At 40.6% G+C, this 22465-nt stretch overlaps 1 protein-coding gene and 1 long non-coding RNA gene across 9 annotated transcripts in view; one reads left to right on the top strand and one right to left on the bottom strand.

The window, feature by feature from the left end:
• The window catches only part of LOC148848894 (uncharacterized), a 37410-nt gene that overhangs the window by 2527 nt on the left and 12418 nt on the right, over positions 1-22465 (bottom strand). Inside the window, exon 2 of the long non-coding RNA XR_016100905.1 lies at positions 15105-15162. This is a non-coding gene — a long non-coding RNA (uncharacterized LOC148848894). The remainder of the gene's footprint in view (positions 1-15104; positions 15163-22465) is intronic.
• The window catches only part of EMB1417 (Pentatricopeptide repeat (PPR) superfamily protein), a 38270-nt gene that overhangs the window by 4132 nt on the left and 11673 nt on the right, over positions 1-22465 (top strand). Inside the window, exons 2-7 of one of the 8 annotated variants that reach the window (XM_088950516.1) lie at positions 211-321; positions 5718-5849; positions 17524-17608; positions 17753-17851; positions 18072-18215; positions 20443-20655. In XM_088950516.1, coding sequence (XP_088806642.1) covers positions 17525-17608; positions 17753-17851; positions 18072-18215; positions 20443-20655 — 540 coding nt within the window. In that variant the 5' untranslated portion in view covers positions 211-321; positions 5718-5849; position 17524. The remainder of the gene's footprint in view (positions 1-210; positions 322-5717; positions 5850-17523; positions 17609-17752; positions 17852-18071; positions 18216-20442; positions 20656-22465) is intronic. The other 7 variants (XM_088950515.1, XM_088950514.1, XM_088950517.1 and 4 more) reach the window with 7 other exon arrangements.

Genomic DNA, 22465 nt, shown 5'->3' with positions numbered 1-22465 from the left:
CCAGAATTTTTGCAATAACTTTATAAATGACATTACAAGGACTAGTTGGCCTAAAATCCTTTATTGAAGCAGCACTATCTTTTTTAGGAATGAGAGTAATAAACGTATGATTAAAATGTTTAACAAATTTTTTATTAACAAAAAATACCCTAACATGTTCAATGATATCTCCCTTCATCTGATCCCAAAATTGTTTGTACACCAAAACAGGAATCCCATCAGGCCCAGGTGCTGTAAGATTACCAATACTAAACAAAGCCTGCTTGATTTCCTCCTTCAGGATACTAATAAGATCAGCATTCTCCTGCTCTGAAATGACAGGTAAAAAGTTCAGACAGATACGATCAATTCTGCACAGCATTTGAATGATAGATATCCTTAAAATACCCAGTGACATGATCCACAATCTTGTCCTGATCATTTATCCAGCTGCCATCATCTAGCTTAAGCCAGTTAATTCGATTTTTATTCTGCCTAATAGAAGCAGCTCTATGAAAATACTGAGTATTCCTATCCCCTGCCTCTAGCCAAAGTTGCCGAGAATTTTGCCTCCAGTAAGATTCTTGTGGGAACGACCATGGTTCTTGGGGGGAGATTCCAATGTTATTAGATTCACAAGTTAGACAAGTAACCCAAGGCAAACCATAACTAAATGTGTGAGAAAGTTCAACTCCCTAGTGGACTCTCTAGAGTTGAAGGAACCTCCCCTATTAAATGCTTCCTTCACTTGGTCAAATCTCCAAGAATCTCAAATTTGTTCCAAGCTGGACAGATTCCTCTTTTCAATTGATTGGGAAGAATTATGGGGTAACTTAGCTCGTAAGGTATCACCTAGGGTAACCTTTGACTACTATCCCTTATGCCTAGACCAAGAGTCCAGGCTAGGAGGCCCTACCCCATTCAGATTTGAAAACATGTGGCTAGAAATCACATAATTTGTTGAACAAATAAAAGTGTGGTGGGAGGAAGGGGGAATCAATTATCAATGTGAGGAATAAAAGGGGCCTATTTCATGAAAAATCTGAAAAGGCTGAAAGAAAGGATTAAAGAGTGGAATAAAGAAGAGTTCAGGAGGTTGGAGGAGTTGAAAGAAAGAATCTCTAAAAGGATAGAGGAGCTAGATCAAAAGGAGGCCAGAAAAGAATGTACTCAAGAGGATAGAACAGAGAGGTGGAACCTAAAAGTAGAACTAGAAGGGATCCTAAGGAAGAAATCTTTTGGATACAAAAATTAAGATGCAAATGGCTCTTGGAAGAAGGTGGTAATACAATTTTTTTTCACTCTTTGGCAAATGGAAGAAGAAAAAATCTAATTGCTAGCATTGAGACTGAAGGTCGGGTGATAGATAAGGAGGAGGAAATTTATAAGTGTCTTGTGGATCATTTTAAATCAATTTTTGCCACTGTAGGAGACAACCACCTAAATTTGGAAGATTTGGATTGGACCAGAGTGCCTAACGCGCATGCTGCCCTTCTTGAAAGGAACTTCATGGTAGAGGAGGTCCGTGAAGCAGTATTCTCAATGGACAGAGCTAAAGCTCCAGGTCCCGATGGCTTCTTAGTAGCTTTTTATCAAGATTGTTGGCCGATCCTAGAAGATGATTTGATGGAGGTGTTTTTTGAGTTCCACCATCAAGGGAAAATATCACTAGGTACATTTATCAAAAAAAAGAAAATATCACTAGGCATGAATGCTAACTTCCTTAGTGCCCAAAAAGAGTGAGGCTAAAATCCTAAAGGACTTTAGACCCATAAGTCTTATTGGCAATCTCTATAAAATCATTGCTAAAGTATGCTCATTAAAATCGCGAAAGGACTTTAGAAACTAAACCATCCTCATTGACCAAAGTATGTCTTGACAGTCTGGCCGGCCAGAAATAAGAGGAAGAGAAGAGAAGAGGAGAAGAAGAGAAGAGAAGAGAGGAGGGAAGAAAGAAGGGTTTTGCAATGTAACAGTGCTGGCGGCGCCCGCCTTTATTTTAATATATATAGGGCGGCAGAAATAACAAGGGAAAAGACCCTTGTGCCTTTGAGTACAATAACAGACCTAACAGAAAGAAAAAAACGAAATAAAAAACACTTTAATTATCCAAACAGGCCCTAACATCCACAACTAAATTAATTTAACATTATTTTAACACTCTCCCTCAAGTTGGAGCATAGATGTCAATCATGCCCAACTTGTCACACAAATCTTTGTGCCGCACATGATGGAGACCTTTGGTGAAGATATTTGCAAGTTGTTCTTTTGAGCTGACATATGGTGTACACACTTCTCCACTTTCAAGTTTCTCTCTAATAAAATGCTTGTCCACTTCAATGTGTTTTGTCCTATCATGCGGAACTGGATTAGCAGCAATATTGATGGCAACCTTATTATTGCAGTAGAGTGACATAGGATTGCTTTTTGCGAAACCCAGTTCACCTAACAAATTTCTTATCCACATGATTTCCGCAACCTCATGAGTCATCGCTCTATACTCTGCTTCAGCACTGGATCTAGCCACCACACTTTGTTTTTTGCTTCTCCATGTGACAAGGTTTCCTCCTACAAAGGCACAATACCCACTGGTAGACTTTCGGTCATTGACTGCTCTTGCCCAATCTGCATCAGTATATACTTCCACTTTTAAGTGACTGTGTTTCTGGAACAACAAACCAGCTCCAGGAAACTTCTTGAGATATTTCAAGATCCTCTCTACAGCCTCAAAGTGAGTTGTCCTAGGGCTGTGCATGAATTGACTAAGGACACCCACTGCATAGGCAATATCTGGCCTGGTCATAGACATACAAAAGTCTCCTCACGAGTCTCTGGAACATCTTTACATCTTTCAAAAACTCTCCCTGACTGTCTCCCAGATGGTGATTAGGTTCAATAGGTGAATCAAATGGTTTTACCCCCAACTTGCCTGTATCTTCTAGTAGATCTAGTACATACTTCCGTTGGGAAATAAAGATGCCTTTGTGAGAGCTGGAAACTTCAATTTCAAGGAAGTATTGTAAGGGGCCTAGATCCCTCACCTCAAATTTAGTGGCTAAGAATTTTTTCAGTCTCCGGATCTAAGCTTCCCAATCTCCTGTGATCACTATGTCATCCATATACACAATAAGGGTTCACAAATAGAGTATGATCTGACTGGCATTGTTTGAACCCCATCTGTTGAACTGCTAAATGAAACTTACTGAACCAAGCCCGAGGTGATTGTTTCAACCCATATAGAGATTTTTTTAACCTGCACACCTTTTGTTCACTGCCTTTGGCACAAAACCCTGGGAGTTGGGTCATGTACACTTCCTCTTCAAAGTCACCATTCAACAAAGCATTTTTGATGTCCAATTGGTGAAGATCCCAGTCAAGATTTGCTGCCAAGGAAAGAAGAATCATGATAGAGTTCATCTTGGCTACTGGAGCAAAAGTCTCTGCATAGTCTACTCCATATACCTATGTGAAGCCTCTCGCTACCAGTCTAGCCTTGTACCTTTCAACAGTTCCATCAGTCTTGTGTTTCATTGTGAACACCCACTTGCACCCTGTTGGCAGTTGTTTTGTGTACTCAGGTTTAGTACCTCAAGGGTACTATTGTAATTTCTCCCTTGTTTATATTGTACGACTGGGCTAGTATAAATAATAACTCTTCCACTTGCCCTAGTATTTTGGAGGGTTTTCAGTCCACTCTCCTCTCCTCTCTTCTCTCTTCTCCTCTCCTCTCCTCTCCTCTCCTCTCTTTTCTTGCTCTTGCTCAACATGGTATCAGAGCAAGTCGTCCAGGCCTGAAGGGTGGTGTCAAGCAAACCTGTTGTTCAATGTCGTGCAGATGGTCTCTCCATCTACCAGAGTTGCATCCCTCGAAATGCTAAGCTGTTGCATCCAGTTCGACCCAGAAGTTATAGTGACCTTTCATCTCCCAGAGCTGTCTCCATCGAATTCCTAATCTGGTGTACTCAGTTCGAAGTTACAGAGTCTTTTCATCTTCCTGTTAGACAGTTTTTTTATGCCCTTAGCTTCAATCAGAATGATGCACATTATGAGTTTATTGTAAATGAATAAAGTACATATTTGATTCATGTTTCTTTGGTGTGTTTCTATGCAATACCCTTAAACTGGACACATAATGAGACTCGTGTTAGTTTAGAATGTTCACAGCCAGTGGGTCGGTCTAGGGAGACCTATCCTGATAAGGCTGACATTGATGTGCCACCAAGTTGGTTGGGGTGGCCTCTTTCAGCCGCCAGGGTGAGACCCAAGGCACATATAGTGTAGGATTAATTGAATCTTTGAACCAGACCAGATTTCCAGTATTGCCCTGGACCTTGGAGATTAATGGGCAAAACTGGAAAGTTACACCCGACCCGCCAGGGTGAGACTCAAGGCACATACAGTTTAGGATTAATTGAATCTTTGAACCAGACCAGATTTCCAGTATTGCCCTGGACCTTGGAGATTAATGGGCAAAACTGGAAAGTTACACCCGACCCCTAGACCGGATTATGATACTGCACTAGGTGTCGGATTGGGCTGTTTTTGATGTATCAATCAGTGAGATCCTTAGCGGGGGTCAAAACCTGGGTATGTTGGGACAGTCTGAGAATTCATCCGAGTGGGTGATCATAGTGACAAGATCAACCCCTTTGTCGGACAAAGGTAATGATCGGGGATGCACTCTCATTGATGGAAACCAAGACTATCGGCAATCGATTTCAATCGTTGAGATTTGTTTTAAAAAATATATTTTATATGATATATAAAAGTATATATATTATGGTTTCTAAAATGTTTGCAAATGTTTTAATTCTCGGGATCCATATAAGCAGATAGTGCAACACTGTTCCTTGCAGCCGAGGGAGAGGTCCTCTCTTGTTGGACAGTGTTTGATCATTATGGGCTGAGAGGTTAAGTGTAAGACCATTGAGGATAATACCTGATGGGCTAATCTTGCATTTGCCCACAGTTCCTGGGTGTTACAAGGTGGCTTGGCCCAGGGACCACTTAGGGTAAGTGTTGGGCCCATAGAGCCCATGTGATGGGTTTCAGGGGTGCATTGTTCATAACAGTGTATTCGGCCAGGCCTTGTAACAAAAGCTGGGCTAAACCCATGTGGCTGATGTGTAGATCAATGTTTGGGTTCCATGCCATACAAGGAAGCCCAACTGGGCAACAGTTAGGAAGGCTAAGTGAGCACATAACCTTAATGGGCCTAAAGCCCATTTCGAACTGGGCTAATTTAATGAGTTAAATATGGGGCGAATTCTGAGATGGATTAGCAGATAGGATAGGGTCTTAACCCTATCCACTCAGAGAGTCCAGATCTGAATTCAGATCTGGAAACCTCCTAATGAGATTAAGAGAAGGTTGATCTAATCTACAGATAAGATAAGGGTTTATCCTTATCACCTAAAGGGATGTCTGATCAAAATATGATTTGGATCAGCAACTCCTAATGGGATTATGAGTTGATCTTTTAAGGTTACAAAACAAGGAGGGGGCGACAGCCTTTAGAACACACATAATCACATCCTCTTGAGAGCTGAAATCACAGAAGAAAGAATTAAACAACCTTGCGAAATTCTTTTTTGCCGCCTCCTTGCTATTGCCGCCTACTCTGCCAGTTCGATCTCCAGTTCAGTGGGAGAAATCAAGATTCGATCTTGACATCAGTTCCTTGTGAAGGGACTAATAGGAAGCTATGATCATGTGACATCCTGCTATTTCTTGCGAAGGACTAGGTTCTTGGAGAAGAACACTACTGATTTTGTTCCATCCTGCACTGCGCCATCTTCAGTGGGAGCAATCTTTGGATCCTTCCTTGGGCGTGAACACTTTCGTTGGGAGATATTATTTCTCCGTATCAGGTATAATCCTCTCCTACTGCTTTTGTTCAGATATGGTTCAATTTATGGTTCAAGATTGATCATTGAAAATATGATTTTCTAAATAGGGAATGCGATTCCCAATTGACTGTTGATGCCCTAAAGCTGATATTGTATTAATCTTATTGAGTGATTGTTTGGCTACCCTGTTGTTCTCATTGACTGGTTAGCTATCAGGCCTACTGATTAGGTCATTCAGACCTAGTGATGTACTGCAACTACAGTGTTTCTTTTTGATTCCTACAAAATCGTAGGTCATACAGACCTGTTCTTGTACTGCAACAGCAGTGTTCAGACTTTGTTCTCAGTGAAACCGTAGGTCATACAGACCTGTTCTTGTATTGCAATAGCAGTGTTCAGACTTTGTTCTTAGTGAAACCATAGGTCATAAAGACCTGTTCCAGTACTGCAACAACAGTGTTCTGATTTTGCTCCCAGTGAAACCTGAGGTCAGAAGGACCTATTTCTGCAATAGCCTTGTACGACAGTACTCATTTGGTTGTTGTTTTGTTTTATTTTGATATCATGGGCAGTGAAGATTCAGCCACATCTGGAGTTTCCTCAATGCTGAATGGAATGGGTGGGGGTGACCTATCATTTCCTATGGCTGTTGTCCCTCTTGATGGTTTAAATTACCTAGAGTTGTCAAGAGGGATCAAATTATACATCACTGCAAGGGGGAAGATAGGCTATATTAATGGGAGGATAAAAGAACCATCCTCTGGGAGTGCTGAATATGATAGATGAAATCAGGAGAACAGTATTGTTATGATTTGGCTCTTGGTTTCCATGCAACCTCAATAAGGAAGAATTTCATGTGGGCTGAAACTGCAAATGAAATCTAGGAACAAGCAAAGTCTACATATTCAAAATTGCGACACTATGCCAAAATTTATTAACTGTAGGCAACATCGTCTACTTGTAGATAGGGGGAGAGGTGGTTATTAGTTTATTACTCTGACTTGACCTCTGTCTGGAAGGAGTTGGATCACTACCAGAGTGTGGATTGGAAGTGTGATGAGGATGCCAAAAAGTACAAGCAACTTGTCTCCCAGGAAAGGGTGTTTGCATTCTTACATGGTTTGAATCCTATGTATGAATCTATCAGGGTTCAGATTCTCAACTCTAAAGATCTCCCATCTGTTCAGGAAGTCTATGCTCTTGTATAGTCTGAAGAAAGTAGAAGAAATTTGATGAATAACCCTGGTGGGGATGTTGTTGTGTTGGTAACAAAAGGGGGTGTCTCTACTGGTGTGGGATCTTCCTCCAGGAAATGAGATCTCCAGAAAAAAACAGAAGATAAGGAAAAATTGTGGTGCACTCATTGCCAGAAACCCCGACACATCAAAGATACCTGTTGGGATCTTTATGGGAAACCAAAATGGGCTCAAGATCTGACTAAGAAGCAAGGTTTAGAGGTGAATAAGAGGTCCGGACAGCAAAGTACAAAGAAACATCACATGGCCAACATGGCTACTTGGGAGAATCAGCCCCCCATTTCTACTGTGACTCAGACACATCTCACTTGACCTAACCCGAGGGAGGATATTATGAATTCCTTTCGTTGCCATTTATAGCTCTATGGTAGAGTAATTCGTTAGATGGATGCTCCTCCCTCAACCTCATTTGCATCTACGTCAGGTAACCCTACCACTGCTTTCCATGTTGCTTCTCACACCCCTGACTCTCCATGGATCATTGATTCTGGAGCGTCAAAACATATGACTGGTACATTCCCTTACTTTCAAACCTATCACCCTCTTTCTGGAAGAGACAAGGTGAGATTAGCCGATGGATCATACACTTCCATAGTTAGTCAAGGAACCCTCTCTCTTCCTCTTGGTCTTACCCTTTCCGATGTCTTTCATGTTCCAAAATTTTCCATTAATTTGTTCTCTGTTAGTAGTGTTACTAATTCCTTGAATTGCTCGGTGGCTTTTTTCCCTTCTCATTGTGTGATTCAGGATCTAGCCTCGGGGAGGACGATTGGTAGGGGACGTATGGCTGATGGACTTTACATGCTGGAGAATAAGGCTGGTCTTCATGTTACAGAGTCTATGAGTCAGTCTTGTAAGAAAAAAGTTTATTTATGGCATTGTCGTCTTGGTCATTTGTCTTTTGAGTCTTTGAAAGTTGTATTCCCAGAACTGTTTAAGTCAATGTCTGTTTCTGATTTTTCTTGTCAAACGTGTCAGTTAAGTAAACATTATAGAACTCATTTTCTTCAAAGAAATAGTAAATCTGAATCTCCTTTTCACATTGTTCATTCTGATGTATGGGGCCTGTTACTTTACCATCTGAGAGTGGCTACAAGTTTTTCATTATCCTCATTGATGATTATTCTAGATATACTTGGGTATACCTGATGCGAACCAGGGAAGAAGTACCAAAAATCATTCAAGATTTCCAGGGGATGGTCTTCACTCAATTTCAAACTGAAATCCAAAATTTTCAATCAGACAATGCAAAAGAATTTTTTCATAGTGACCTCACGGAGTATTTTGCTTTGCGTGGTTCCCTTCACCGTAGCTTTTGTGCTCGCACATCACAACAAAATGGTGTGACCGAACGGAAGATCCGACATATCCTTGAAGTGGCTCGGGGTTTACTACTTCATATGAATGTTCCCAAACGGTTTTGGCTTGAAACTGTTCTTTGTTCCGCTTACCTTATAAACCGTATGCCCTCTCATCGGTTAGAGTACAAAGCCCCACATCAACTTGTCTTTCCTAAGGCTCCTCTTCTTTCTATTCCTCCTCGTGTCTTTGGTTGCCGATGTTTTGTCCAAAATCTGTCTCCCATCCGTGGGAAATTGGATTCTCGTACTATCTCTTGCATATTTCTTGGTTACTCCTTCACTCAAAAGGGATACCGTTGTTTTGATCATGTTTCTCGGAAATTCTATATCTCCATGGACGTTTCTTTCTTTGAAGATGAGCCTTTCTTTCCTGTTTCTCCTCAGGGGGAGTGTAGGCATGAGGAGAAACTGGTTCAGCTTCCCTCTCTCCCTAACCCTTCGCCTTTTTCGTGTTTTTTCTCGTCGTCGCAAAGGCCAACTAAATTCAAGAGTTGTAGAGAATCCGGAAGCTATACCTCCAGTGCCACCAGACTCCTCGGGGGAGGACCATACTCACTCAGGTATTTTGGCTCCCAATGATGTCCTTGAATCTATTGAAAATGATTCCTCTACTACTAATGATCTTGACCGTCCTATTACTCACAGGCAGGATGTTAGATTGTGCACCACTAAACATCCTATTTCCAACTTTGTCTCCTATGAGAACATTTCATCCTCATTCCGTGCTTTTTTTACATCTATTGACAGTGTCCCTATCCCTAAGAATGTGGCAGAAGCTCTTTTAGTTCCTAAATGGACAAATGCCATGAAGGAAGAAATTAATGCCTTTTACAAAAATGGCACATGGGAACTTGTTGATCTCCTAAGGGAAATGTTCCAGTTGGATGTAAATGGGTGTTCATAGTCAAGCATAAGGCTAATGGAACAGTGGAAAGGTATAAAGCTCGCTTAGTGGCAAAGGGATTTACTCAAGTATATGGAGTTGATTATGTAGAAACTTTTGCCCCTGTTGCCAAGATGAACTCCATTAGAGTCATTTTCTCTCTTGCGGCTAATCTGGATTGGGATTTACACCAGCTTGACATCAAGAATGCATTCTTGAATGGTGACCTTGAAGAGGAAGTTTACATGATTCAACCTCCTGGTTTTCTGGCTCAAGGCAATGAACAGAAAGTGTGCAAGTTGAAGAAGTCATTATACGGATTGAAACAATCACCAAGAGCTTGGTTCAGCAGATTCCATGTGGCAGTTCAGCACAAAGGATATAGGCAATGTCAATCAAATCACACACTGTTTGTGAAAAGAGGAGAAGGTAAAATTGTTGCTCTAATTGTATATGTGGATGACATAATTGTTACTGGTGACTGGGAGGATGAAATTCAGAGGTTGAAGTTTTTTCTTGCCACTCAGTTTGAAGTAAAGGATCTAGGACCTGCCAGGTGCTTCCTTGGAATTGAAGTCACCCGATCAAAGAAGGGTATCTTCATTTCTCAAAGAAAATATGTCCTAGATTTACTTCAGGATACTAGGAAGATGGGGGTGAAACTAGTTGACTCTCCCATTGACCCCAAGCATAAATTAGGTGACAGCCGTGGTGAACCTCTCAAGGATGTGAAATAGGCTTGTAGGGAGATTGTTGTACCTTTCTATGACTCGCCCAGACATTGCATATGCTGTTGGTGTCCTCAGTCAGTTCATGCATGCTCCTAGGTCCTCTCATCTTGAAGCAGTTGAGAGAATGCTCTGATATCTAAAAAAGTATCCGGCTTGTTATTTCAAAAGCATGGACATTTGAAAGTTGAAGTTTATACAGATGCAGTTTGGGCTGGATCCCAAAGTGACAGAAAGTCTATCAGTGGCTACTGCACCTTTATAGGAGGGAACCTTGTTACATGGAGGAGTAAAAAGCAAAATGTGGTGGCTAGATCCAGTGCTGAAGCTGAATATTGTGCTATGGCCCACGGGGTTGCTGAAGGCATGTAGATAAAGAATTTGTTGGGTGAGTTGGGTTTCCTAGTGGCCAAACCTATAACTCTATTCTGTGATAACAAAGCAGCTATAAGCATTGTTGCCAATCCGGTGCTACATGATAGAACAAAACACATCGAAGTTGACAAGCATTTTATCATAGAGAAAGTTATCACAGGCGAAGTGTGTACTCCCTATGTCACTCTTGAAAACCAGCTTGCAGACATCTTTACAAAGGGTTTGAACATTTCCAGACATCATGATTGATATCTATGCTCCAACTTGAGGGGGAGTGTTGGCAGTTGTTTTGTGTACTTAGGTTTAGTACCTCAAGGGTACTGTTGTAATTTCTCCCTTGTTTATATTGTACGACTGGGCCAGTATAAATAATAACTCTTACACTCGCCTCCAGTATTCTAGAGGGTTTTCAGTCCACTTGACTCTCATCTCTTCTCTCTTCTCCTCTCCTCTCTTCTCTTGCTCTTGCTCAACACACCCCACTGGTTCTTTCCCTTCAGGAAGGTCTACTAACTCCCAAGTGCCATTTTTGTGTAAAGCATCAATTTCTTCCTGCATTGCATCTGTCCATTCAGGTTTTGACAAAGCTTCTGCCATAGTCTTAGGAATGGGGACACTATCCACAGAAGAGAGAAAGGCACGGTATGAAGGTGAAACATGCTCATAGGACACAAAATTAGAGATATGATGATTAGTGGTACAAGACCTAACACCCTTCCTCTTAGCAATAGGAATATTAAGATCATTGGTGACAGGTGAATCAACATTTAAAGGAGCAGATATATCAATAGGAGCAAGTGTACCTGGCTAATGAGACGGATCTGCCTCGGGTGAATGAAAAACCCGAAATGAAGGAGGATCGGGTAAAGGAGGTAGTTGAATTTGAGTCATCGCCTGTTTCTCCTCAACCCTACTCTCCCCCTGAGGAGAAACCGAGAAAAAAGGTTGATTATCAAAGATGAGACATCAATGGAAACATAGTACTTGCGAGCAATGGGATCATAGCAACGATACCCTTTTTGAGATAAAGGGTAACCAAGAAAAACACAAGGAATAGCCCGAGGATCAAGCTTACCACGAGTAGGGGACAGGTTATGGACAAAACAACGACACCCAAAAACACGCTTCGGAATAGTGGACAGTGGGGCTATAGGGAACAAGAGCTGATGTGGGGCCTTATACTCTAGTAGTAGTCGAGAAGGCATGCGATTGATGATATATGTCGCACACAAGACTGCATCCATCTAGAACTGTTTCGGTACATTCATATGAATCAACAAGCCACAAGCGACTTCAAGAAGGTGACGGTTCTTCCGTTCAACCACACCATTTTGTTGGGGTGTCCTGGCACAAGAGCTTTGCTGAAGTGACCCACTCGAAGCAAAAAACTTCGTGAGATCACTATGGAAATATTCCTTTGCATTGTCCGACTGGAAGATATGGATTTCTGTTTGGAACTGAGTGAACACAATGCGTTGAAAATCTTTCACAATTTGTGGCAATTCATCTCGAGATCGCATAGGATAAACCCAAGTGTATCTAGAATAATCATCAATCAAGGTAATGAAGTACTTATAGCCAGCCGCAGTAGGTAGAGTAACCGGGCCCCAAACATCAAAATAAATAATATGAAATGGAAATTCATATCTTTTATTTCGTAAAGGTAAAGAACTTCTACAATGCTTACTCAACTGACAAGTTTGACACTGTAATTGACTCACTGACAAGGACTCAAACAACTTTGGAAACATAACTTTTAACGACTCAAAAGAAAGATGACCTAAACGACTATGCCATAAATAGGCTTGACTCTCACTTGGCGAACTCGTAGACTCTGTTGCCACTAGACCAACATTATTCTCCAACACGTAGAGACCATCCACCATGCTTTCTCTACCAATCGTCTTCCCTGAGGTCAAATCTTGAAACACACATGAAGACGGAAAAAAAGTGACTGAGCAGTTCAAGGGGTGAGTTAGACTACTAATAGACAGCAAATTAATAGGTAATTTCGGAACGTGCAATACATTAGAAAGAGTAAGGCCAAGTGGGAGAGGTATGGTGCCTTGGACAGTTATGGTAGAAAAAGAACCATTAGCCAGTCTTACCTTATCTCTCCCAGAGAGAGGGTTATATGTTTGAAACAATTAGACTTACCGGTCATGTGATTTGAGGCTCCGGAGTCAATAATCCAAGGATAATCAGTAGTATGAGATGACACATGGAAGGTTGTGGCAATACCTGATGTAGACGCAAACGAGGTAGAGGGAGTAGGCCCAGAATCCATCTGGTGGAGAGTCCTACCATACAATTCCAAATGTTCACGGAAGAAGTTGATAATATCTTCCTTAGGGTCAGAACTGGGATGTTTCTCCTGAGTTACCGAAGGACTAGTCTCTATCGATGCCATATTAGCTGAGTTATACCTTTTTTGATTCTGCTGGCCTGGTTTTTTGCCCTGACCAGGTGCCGACTTCTTACCCAAATTCTGTGCCCATTTAGGTTTTCCGTGGAGATCTCAACATGTATCTTTCGTGTGTCGTGTCTTTTGGCAGTGAGTACACCAAAGCTTGCTCTTATCGTCTGATTTTTTCTGAGTGTCACCCTTTTTAAAACCACCTTCGACATTTGTATCTGAATTTCCCCGGACAGCTAGGGCAACTGACTCCCCTTCTACACCATTCATCACACTTTTTCTGCTTTCTTCTGACTGCACCAAGGCATACACCTCCTGAACTGATGGCAAGTCTTTACTACCCAAGATTTGCATCCTGATGGACTCATACGACGGATTCAGCCCTAGGAGGAAGGCAAACACTCGTTGCTGAGATACAAGTGACTTATAGGCCTTTGCATCTTCATCACACTTCCAATTCACATTCTGATAGTGATCAAGTTCTTAACATATTGATGTCAAATCAGAATAGTACATCGAGAGACTCCTCTCCCCCTGCTTGCAAGTAGAGGATTCAGCTTGCAGTTGATATATCTTGGCATAGTGTCTCTGCTCTGAATAAGTGGACTTCGCTTGTTCCCATATCTCACAAGCAATTTCAGCCCACATAAAAGTCTTCCTTACTTGTAGCAGCATTGAAACCAAGAGCCAAGACATCACCATACTGTTCTCTTGGTTCCACCTATCATGCTCAGCACTTCCATACTTCGGTTCACTCTCCCATTGATGTATCCTATTTTCCCCCTAGCAGTGATGTAGAGTTTTATTCCCCTAGACCACTCAAGGTAATTCAGACCATCAAAGGGAATAACAGCCATGGGAAAGCTCATATCCAATCCCCCACTCACTCCATTGTAGCTCCCTGAAATCTCTGAAGTAGCAGAATTCTCAGTCGACATGGTCAAGCAGTTAATCAGTCCCAAACACCGGACTTAGGACCCCTCCTTACTCCACAAAACAATGCTCCACTCAGTTTACACCCACACACATGGGTTTAACAACCAGGTTGAGCACAAACAGTACCAAATTCCAGACAAAACAAAGGTAATATTCGGCAGATTTCAGACCTGTATAGTTTTAACAGTCCCAACCTACCAAAATTCCAGAATGTCTAACAGCCACTAATCAACAGAAGAGATCCTTCTTGCTTATAGTCAAATCAAACCATTGAGAAGACAGGTCATCCTTGACCTACAGTTGTCTTAACACATGAACAAGATCACACGATCCAAAAAAACAGGGGGTACATAGGTTCAATAGCATTCAGCCACCCAGACTCATAGGGTTTTCACTCGGCACATGACCAAGGAGGGTAAAGAAGAGAAAAGTAGGGAGAACTGTACCAGTTGTAGCTGTTTTTTCAGTCCAGAATCAGATTTCTGTTCCGCCCAGGTTTTGCTAGTCTATTCGATCTGTTCTCTCAGTAGGGTTGTTCGATCTGCTCTTTTTAATCAGTATTCCCGCTCTGATACCATCTTGACAGTATGGCCGGCCAGAAATAAGAGGAAGAGAAGAGAAGAGAAGAGGAGAAGAAGAGAAGAGAAGAGAGGAGTGAAGAAAAAAGGGTTTTGCAATGTAACAGTGCTGGCGGCGCCAGCCTTTATTTTAATATATATAGGGTGGCAGAAATAACAAGAGAAAAGACCCTTGTGCCCCTGAGTACAATAATAGACATAACTGAAAGAAAAAACGAAATTAAAAAAACACTTTAATTAGCCAAATAGGCCCTAACATCAGCAACTAAATTAATTTAACATTATTTTAACTGTATGCTCATTAAAATCGCCTAAAATAATAGTAGGATTTGAAAACTTATTCAACCAGGCATGAACACTACTCCAAAAAACATTTCTACTACTATGAGTGGGTTCATCATAGGCAAAGACAATAAGAACACATAGCACAATAATATTCTTATTAGAATAAAAAAACATTAACTTGAAAACCACTTCCATTAAACAACTAAACCACTAGCAAGACCAACAAGGGGAACAACAAAATAATGGGGGAAATGTAACATTCTTGCCAGGTGAGTAGCCTTAGATTCTGGAATTTTCATTTCACAAAGAAAAACAAAACCTGGTTGCTGCTGTGAAATGAAATTCCTCAGACCCCTTACTGCCAAGGGTTGGCCACACCCTTGGCAGTTCCAACTGACTCGTGGCTGTTTAGGGCCAGCTACCACTTCCCACTTTAACAAAAACCAAAGAAAACTCACCTGGTGCTCTGCCAAATAAACCTTATCCCCCTCAAACATCTGCACATTGTCAGTTCCCCTGAGAGTAGTTAAAACAAAGTTAAACAAAGCAAACAAAAAATAACAAGCAAAAGAAAAAGAACAGTATGGAAAACTACGTAAATAACAATACTGAAAAAACAGACAAAAGAGACGAAGACCACCATAATCCAAACCACTATTGCATAACAAAACAAAAAAATACCAAACCCATGACAGCCTCCCTCGAACCTGAACCTAGCTCCATAATGTGTATTCCAGAGTCCACCCTTGGACGCTTACCTGGTCCCGAAAAATCCAACTGACCCACATAATGATTAGTAGGAGCTAGTTTCAGTAAGGCGGAGTTGACTCTAGACTCCAGACTTATAAGCCATACAACCATCCTAATAGATTCTCTCTCTTCAGATGATCCAACTCGTCATCCAGATTTTACACTGCCCTCATGACATCATGAGCAGTCCCCTCCCCTTGCCATCTCAAGAAACCTCCATTCTTCCTTTCTCAGGAAGGAACTAGATTGAGCCCACTCCCACTTTAACCTCTCAGTGACATAGACTCAGATGCTGAACAGGAAGATTCTGGCTCCTCCCTCCTCATGGAGTCTCCCAGAAACTGACCAAATGCAGGATGATCCCTCTTCGGTCGCAAGGGAGTCTCAGCCTTCAGCCATGGACCAAAATGGTTCATAGTACACTGAGCATAGAATAACTCCAAATCTTCAACCTTGGGCAAAACTGCAAAACCACACTTCTTATATACATGCTCAACATGCCCACAGGCAAACTCCTGGAAGTCGTTCAGATCGAAAGATAACCCATGCAATAGGAGAAACAAAACACACTTGATAGGTTGACTAATATCAATCCAGACTTTAACATGGATATAATGACCTTTTATTTTGAATACCGCACACAGTACCAAGCTTTTCACCTGCTAAAAGCCCAATTTCATTATCAAGCATATTAAAAGGCAAATCATGGACTTGAACCCAACCTCAGCTTCATTCAAAAAATAGAAGGGACCTTCCCTCATGCTATACTTTCAAAAGAACCCACTGATTGAAGACCACCCAAGGACCATCCATGGTAACCTTGTCAAAATAATAGTTATCACGAAAAAGGGCTTTAAAATGACCACGTTGTAAAGCTTCCAGTCTTACCTCAGCGGCTGGAATTTTCAATATAGCATGGAGAGCCCTCAACAGTTCCTCAAATGGAATGACCAATCTAGGGAAAACTCTACCAATAACACAAAAATGCCATCCTTCAAGCTGGGCAAGTCCAGGCCTATCTCTAACGTCAATAACCTACACTCCAAGATTCTGTCCTTCGTTAACTGCTCTGAGAAAGGCTTCATGCAAATTCTGAAAATTCTCCATGTTGGCACCACAACAAAACAAAGAAGCACAGGAGAACAAAGAAAAGGATTACAGAAGACAAACAAGAAGTGAATTATCAAAAAAAAAAAAAAAAGGACAAACAGAACAAATACCCATAACAATAAATACTAGACATACCAAATCTAACAAAGAACCAACAGACTAACAGCAGTCCCCAAAAGAAGCACAAAGAAACAACCAACAGATAAAAGACTAGCTCACACACACAAGGAAAGCACCCAAATGGGGAAAAGGACCCCTACACTACAGGGAATTAAGCCCCTACCTAGAGGAGAGACAGGCAGCCGCCTGACAAAAACAAAATGTAAAACACTCTAACTAATACACAAAACCATAAATAAAAGAAATCAACCAGAAATCAAACACAGTAAAGAAGATCAGTTCATTAAGTATATGTTCATTAATGAAAGAAACAGTAAATCAGCATTTTTACATTGTTCATTTCATTAAACATGATTAGCCCTCTCTACTTAGTTTATCATTTACATAAATTTGACATGACTTACAACCAGTATATCCTTTTGGTACTTTTTGTCATCAAATTGGATTGTGTTTTCCCATGCGAGGGTCCCTGTTAGTTAAGTAGAAGCAGGAGGAACCCTATGACATTTGTAATCATGTGAAAATCTATGATGTCGATATGATACCGGTTTATTGGTTACAAGATTTTCTGGTATTATAGTTGAACTCTTTAGATATTTATTTTTCAACCAGCAAAAAAACAAAAAGAAAAATCTCAAACTAGTAGACACTATTCATCCTGCCCTGTAGCTTCACTCACTTCCTGTGGTTTCCTGCGTTTTTCTCTCACATGTCCCTCGATCCATCGTGCTTTCTTCACATCTGGTGGCCAGAGAACAATTTTTGATAAGATTCTTATCTAATATCATTGTTTCTTCACTCAGTCCGCATTTGTGGATATGTGCAATGAAAAAAAAATAAGAACCCAAGTCATTCTGTTGCAAACGTTATTTATTTTTGAAATTAATCTTCTACCAGGATGCTTTGTTTGAGATATTCTCCGGCAATTATCTCGGGAAAACTAGTAACGGTAAACACTTCCAGAAAACTGAGTAGTGTTGTGGTAAGCTCCCTCTGTGAATTTCTATCTAAATTATCTCTTCGAGTATTGTTATTTTGCCTCATGGACTTTAGCCACTCAGAAGATTTTCAGTTTTCATTTAAATTCTGATTGTTGTTTGTTTATGATGATAATGATGTTCTTCAGGTATGCGCAGCAAAAGGCCCGAGACCGAGGTATCCCAGAATATGGAAATCCAGAAAGAGAATAGGCACCATATCCAAGTCTCAGAACCTCATTGAGTGTGTAAGCTCCTTTTTTCTGGTTTTTTCTCCTTAATTTGAAACTATATTATATTGTGATCTTTCCAGGTTCTGTAAGGGGATGAATTTGAATTTCAGAGTTCTGGTATTTCTTTTTTGTTGCTACGAACGTTTCACCTATTTAGTGCAAAGAATAGGAAGTTATACATTAGAAATTTTGCAGTTGTCATTTGTGAATCTGTGATATGGATGTGTTCATGCAGATAAAGGGGTTGTCAAATGTCAAAGAGGAAGTTTATGGTGCTCTTGATTCTTTTGTTGCTTGGGAGTTAGAGTTCCCTTTAATTACAGTGAAGAAAGCATTGAAGACCCTTGAGAATGAAAACGAGTGGAAAAGGATAATTCAGGTGCTGTCCATTATCCATCATTTGGTATCTTTTTCTCTTGGCAAAATAGGATTAGGCAGTCCATAAACTGGCTATATTGTAAAGAGTTAGATTTTTACAGTATCTAAAGCTTTTTGCATCTTCCTCAGCAGCATGAGGTAGATGACTAGGTTGAGTTTCCTATCTTGAAAAGATTGAGATTTTTTATCAGTAACAGAATCAATTTCATTAAAAAAGGAAATTGAGTACAATAAGAAAGAGGTGGGAGAAACACTCTTAGCCCTCCTCAACAGAAAAATTACAATACAACTCAAAATAAATTATTGAAAAGAAAAGATTGAGATTAGCGGCACTGATTCCTTCACGTCACCCAGGTTGAGTCTCTTATCTTGAAAACTCTTTGAGATGATGAGATCAGTGGTTTTTTCTATTGCCAATCTTTCTTCCTCCCTACAAGCCAGTGCTAAGATTTAGCACAGTTGAGATGGACGCTTAGAAATTAGTATCCATGAGAAGATATTCATCTTGATGAACAAAGCAACTATTATCTGAAAACCATAAAACATCTATTCTAAAACCAATATATTGATCTTCCTCTTTGCATTGAATGCAATCGAAACCTTTGCATCGACACTGAAACCAGTATGACCACCCATTGTTGAACCATCTGGGTTAAAAATCCACCATTGGCACCAGCCGCACCACTGTCCAGTAACAGGAGGAACCTAGATGGGATGTCCTAATTGTCAAAGCAAACTCTATTGTGATTATTATTAACATACTCCCCTTTAATGGAAGACCCCTTTCTGAAAGTATTAAAAAGCGAGATTCAAAATTTTCTCAATTTACCTTGATTTCTGCTGAAGTTTCTTTTGAATTGTCTCGTCTCATGGCGTATATGTCGTTGCACTGAATGCAATCTTTTATTTGTTGATTTGGTAATGTCTTATTGCTGGCTTTGGGGGCTGCCAACAGTACCTCTGCATCCCATATATGATTATCCATATTGAACAAAACTAAGGGCCCATTTGGTTCACGGGAATAGGGGTCTGGAACCGGAATTGGAATGGCCCATTCCGATTCCAACTGTTTGGATGGGCAGAATCAGAATCCCAACCCATTCCTGGTGGAGTAGCATTCCCCTATTTGAGGGAATGGCCATTCCCTCCCTCTCCCTTGGAATGAAATCCCCATTCCATCTTATTCCAATTCCGATTCCGATTCCGATTCCGCTTCCTGTCTGAACCAAACAGACTATGGGAATAGATCATTCTGATTCCGGTTCCAAGGGATTTTGATCCTGATTCCAACTGTGAACCAAATGGACCCTAAGACTCTCCACCAAACATTTTGAAAAAGAGTTCTCAAGAAAAGATGGTCAGCATTGACATTGCACTGCCACCGCAATATATGCTTGAATTTTTACCTTATTACCTAAGGGATGAATGAATGCCATAGAATTCTGCCTGAAAAATATAACTATTTTATGCTATGAAACTTTGGGACCTTTACTTGTTACTTTGTCACAAGCAGATTTTGCACTAAATTGGCCACTAACAGTTGATGTCCAAACAACCCTATTATGAGAATTAGATATCTTGATCTAATTGCTTTTCCAAATATAAATAGTGTGAAGCAAAGTAGCTGATAGTAAACACCATGGACTTTCATTAATAAAATCAGCTACTATAGCATATTTAGCCATAATACTATCTAATTATATCACTATAATTACTTAATGTGGAGAATGCCAAAGGGCCATGTATAGAATAGCGATTTACCATCATCAATAAAGTGCTTTATTAAATTCAGTTCATCATTTCACACCTTTATCTCATAATCACATTATTCCAAACTAAAATAGATAACTCTTAGTTGATTAGTGAAAACGTTACCTTGTTTCAGGTACTTGCTATTCATCCTTTTAACCCAAAGCATATTTTTCTAAGCAGTCATGTTCCAAACGAATAATGTCATCCTTGCCACATTCCAATCCCTGAGAGATTGAATTCCCAAAACCTCACTTCACCAAAGGGGCAAGAAACCTCATTGCGACAGACTCCATGAGTTTTTCTGTTCAGATAAGGATCTGCCAAAAAATTATGTTTTTTTTTTTTTAAATCCTATTAGATAATGGATCTTACAATCTAGTAAGTACCTGGACAGGTACATGGAGAGCTTGATTTGTATCTTCTTAGTATTACTTCTCTTTTGTATGTATTCAATTACATTGTACATTTGATTATAGGTGACCAAGTGGATGTTAAACAAAGGTCAAGGAAGGACAATGGGAAGCTATTATACACTGTTAAATGCTTTAGCACAGGATGGAAGACTTGAGGAAGCTGAGGAACTTTGGACGAAAGTATTCTCCGAAAATCTGGAAAGTTTGCCTCGTATTTTCTTTAACAAAATGATCTCAATTTACTATAGCAGGGGCATGCATGAGAAGATGTTTGAGGTATTACTCTATCATCTTAGTGTCAATTTTGTCAAGTGGTATAACTTGTTCTCTAATTTTTTTCCTTTCTATACATGATGCACTGACAAATATAGCTTGCCTTTGCATTGTTGCCATGCCTGACTGCTTGTGTATCAATTTTTAAGGCTCAAACTCATAATCCCCCAACGGCTGATGCACAACAATGGTTCTGATGGACTACAGAGAATATGTGACATTCATAATTGATGAAAAATTAGGATAAATTACTATTCATAACCTAAACCTATCATTAAGTTGAATTGTGATTTATCAAAAGGAAGTTACGCTCAGTCTGGTGGCTAGTATGTTAATACATCATGGCCTAAAAATGGTCAATTCCCTTTTGTGGTGGCAAAACTTTCTTGTAGTCTTGCCAAACCTAGACTAGTTTTTACTCGCGAGTAGAAAAGCTTCACTTATAAAACCCAGTTTGGTAAAAGCCTTTAGGGGAATTTTCAGATTTCCCAAATTTTTATCTGTTTGTACAGTTTGGGAAGAGTGACAGGTGGGAGAATTTGACATAATATGAGGGAGATGGTACTATATCTTTTTTTTGAAGAATCAGAAAAAAATTATTAAAGAAAAAAGATTCATACAATCCAGGGGTGTCAATATAACACCCAGCCACATCCTCAACTCAACTGACCAACACTACAAGAGACAAATTAAGAACAGTGAACTGAACAAGAATGCAAGTCTGAAACTCAGGAAAATTCCAAAAGCTCTTCTCCCAACTCCGCTCCACTAATCTGATGAAATTCTGGATGCACCCTTGACAAACCACTGCACTCAACTCCAGCCACTCCCTACTGCTCTATCCCCAAATCTCCTCCTTCAATCCCAAATTAAATGATTCCAGCTTCTACTCCTGAAGCATTCCAACTGGGAGATTACGACTCCTAATTAAGATATCACCATCACCCTTCTCTCCATCTCTCTCAAGCTCCTTACATTCCAGATAATCACTCATCCTTTTCCTACCTATTATAACGAAAAAAGAAACTTCCCTCAGTCCTCCCCCACTTCCTCCTCTCCCCCTTCTTCGTCCCACTCCTTATCCTTCCCAAATTTTTCTTTTTTTCTTTTCGATTTTTCTCCTCCCTCTTGAATTTGTCAAAGTGCTCAAAAGCCTTTCTTGCAAATTCTTCCCCTCCCCAGAAAAACAAACCCAAGGATTTTCCAACAGAAATCTCCTTCTCTACCAAGCTGTCGATTTCCACCTCTCCATTTCGAGTCAGAGCCAAAGCCTGAGCTGCCACTCCTCTTTCCTCCCCCTCCTCCTGTCCTTCCCCTCTCCCCTCCAAACACCCTTTTTGTCTCTCCTCAACTTCCCCTCCTTCCACACCCTGAACAGATTCTATAACTCTCTTATTCCTATTTTAAACGTTTACCTTCCTCTTGCCCCCTTCTAACTCACCAAAATACCTTTTCTTCCTCTTTTTCGTCCCCCGGATAACTCTACTTTGACCCCACCCCTCTCCCACCTTCGATTGGGGTTCATTCCCCTTCTCCAAGCTTTGATCAGCATTCGAGATAGGGGTACTTACCTTTTGTTCAAACTGCTTATTGCTGAGATCTGGGGCACCATCTATATCCTCCTCATTGACCTCTGCTATGCAAATATTGGTTGCAGTGTCCCGATTTTCTTCCCCCAGCGGATAGACTATCGGAGCCGAGGAATCTTTGATCACCTTCTAGGAACAATTGAGCTTCGCTGACTCCAGCCGATTTTTGCACCCCTAGCCTCTCTTTCTCCCCAACCTTCAACATCTACATGCTAGACTCTTGC

This window comes from Nelumbo lutea, chromosome 6, assembly GCF_056320005.1.
Source record: "Nelumbo lutea isolate HS-2025 chromosome 6, American lotus-T2T, whole genome shotgun sequence".
Classification (NCBI taxonomy): Eukaryota; Viridiplantae; Streptophyta; class Magnoliopsida; order Proteales; family Nelumbonaceae; genus Nelumbo; species Nelumbo lutea.
The sequence above is the reverse complement of the archived record's forward strand: the minus strand, read 5'-3'. Positions and strand labels throughout refer to the sequence as shown.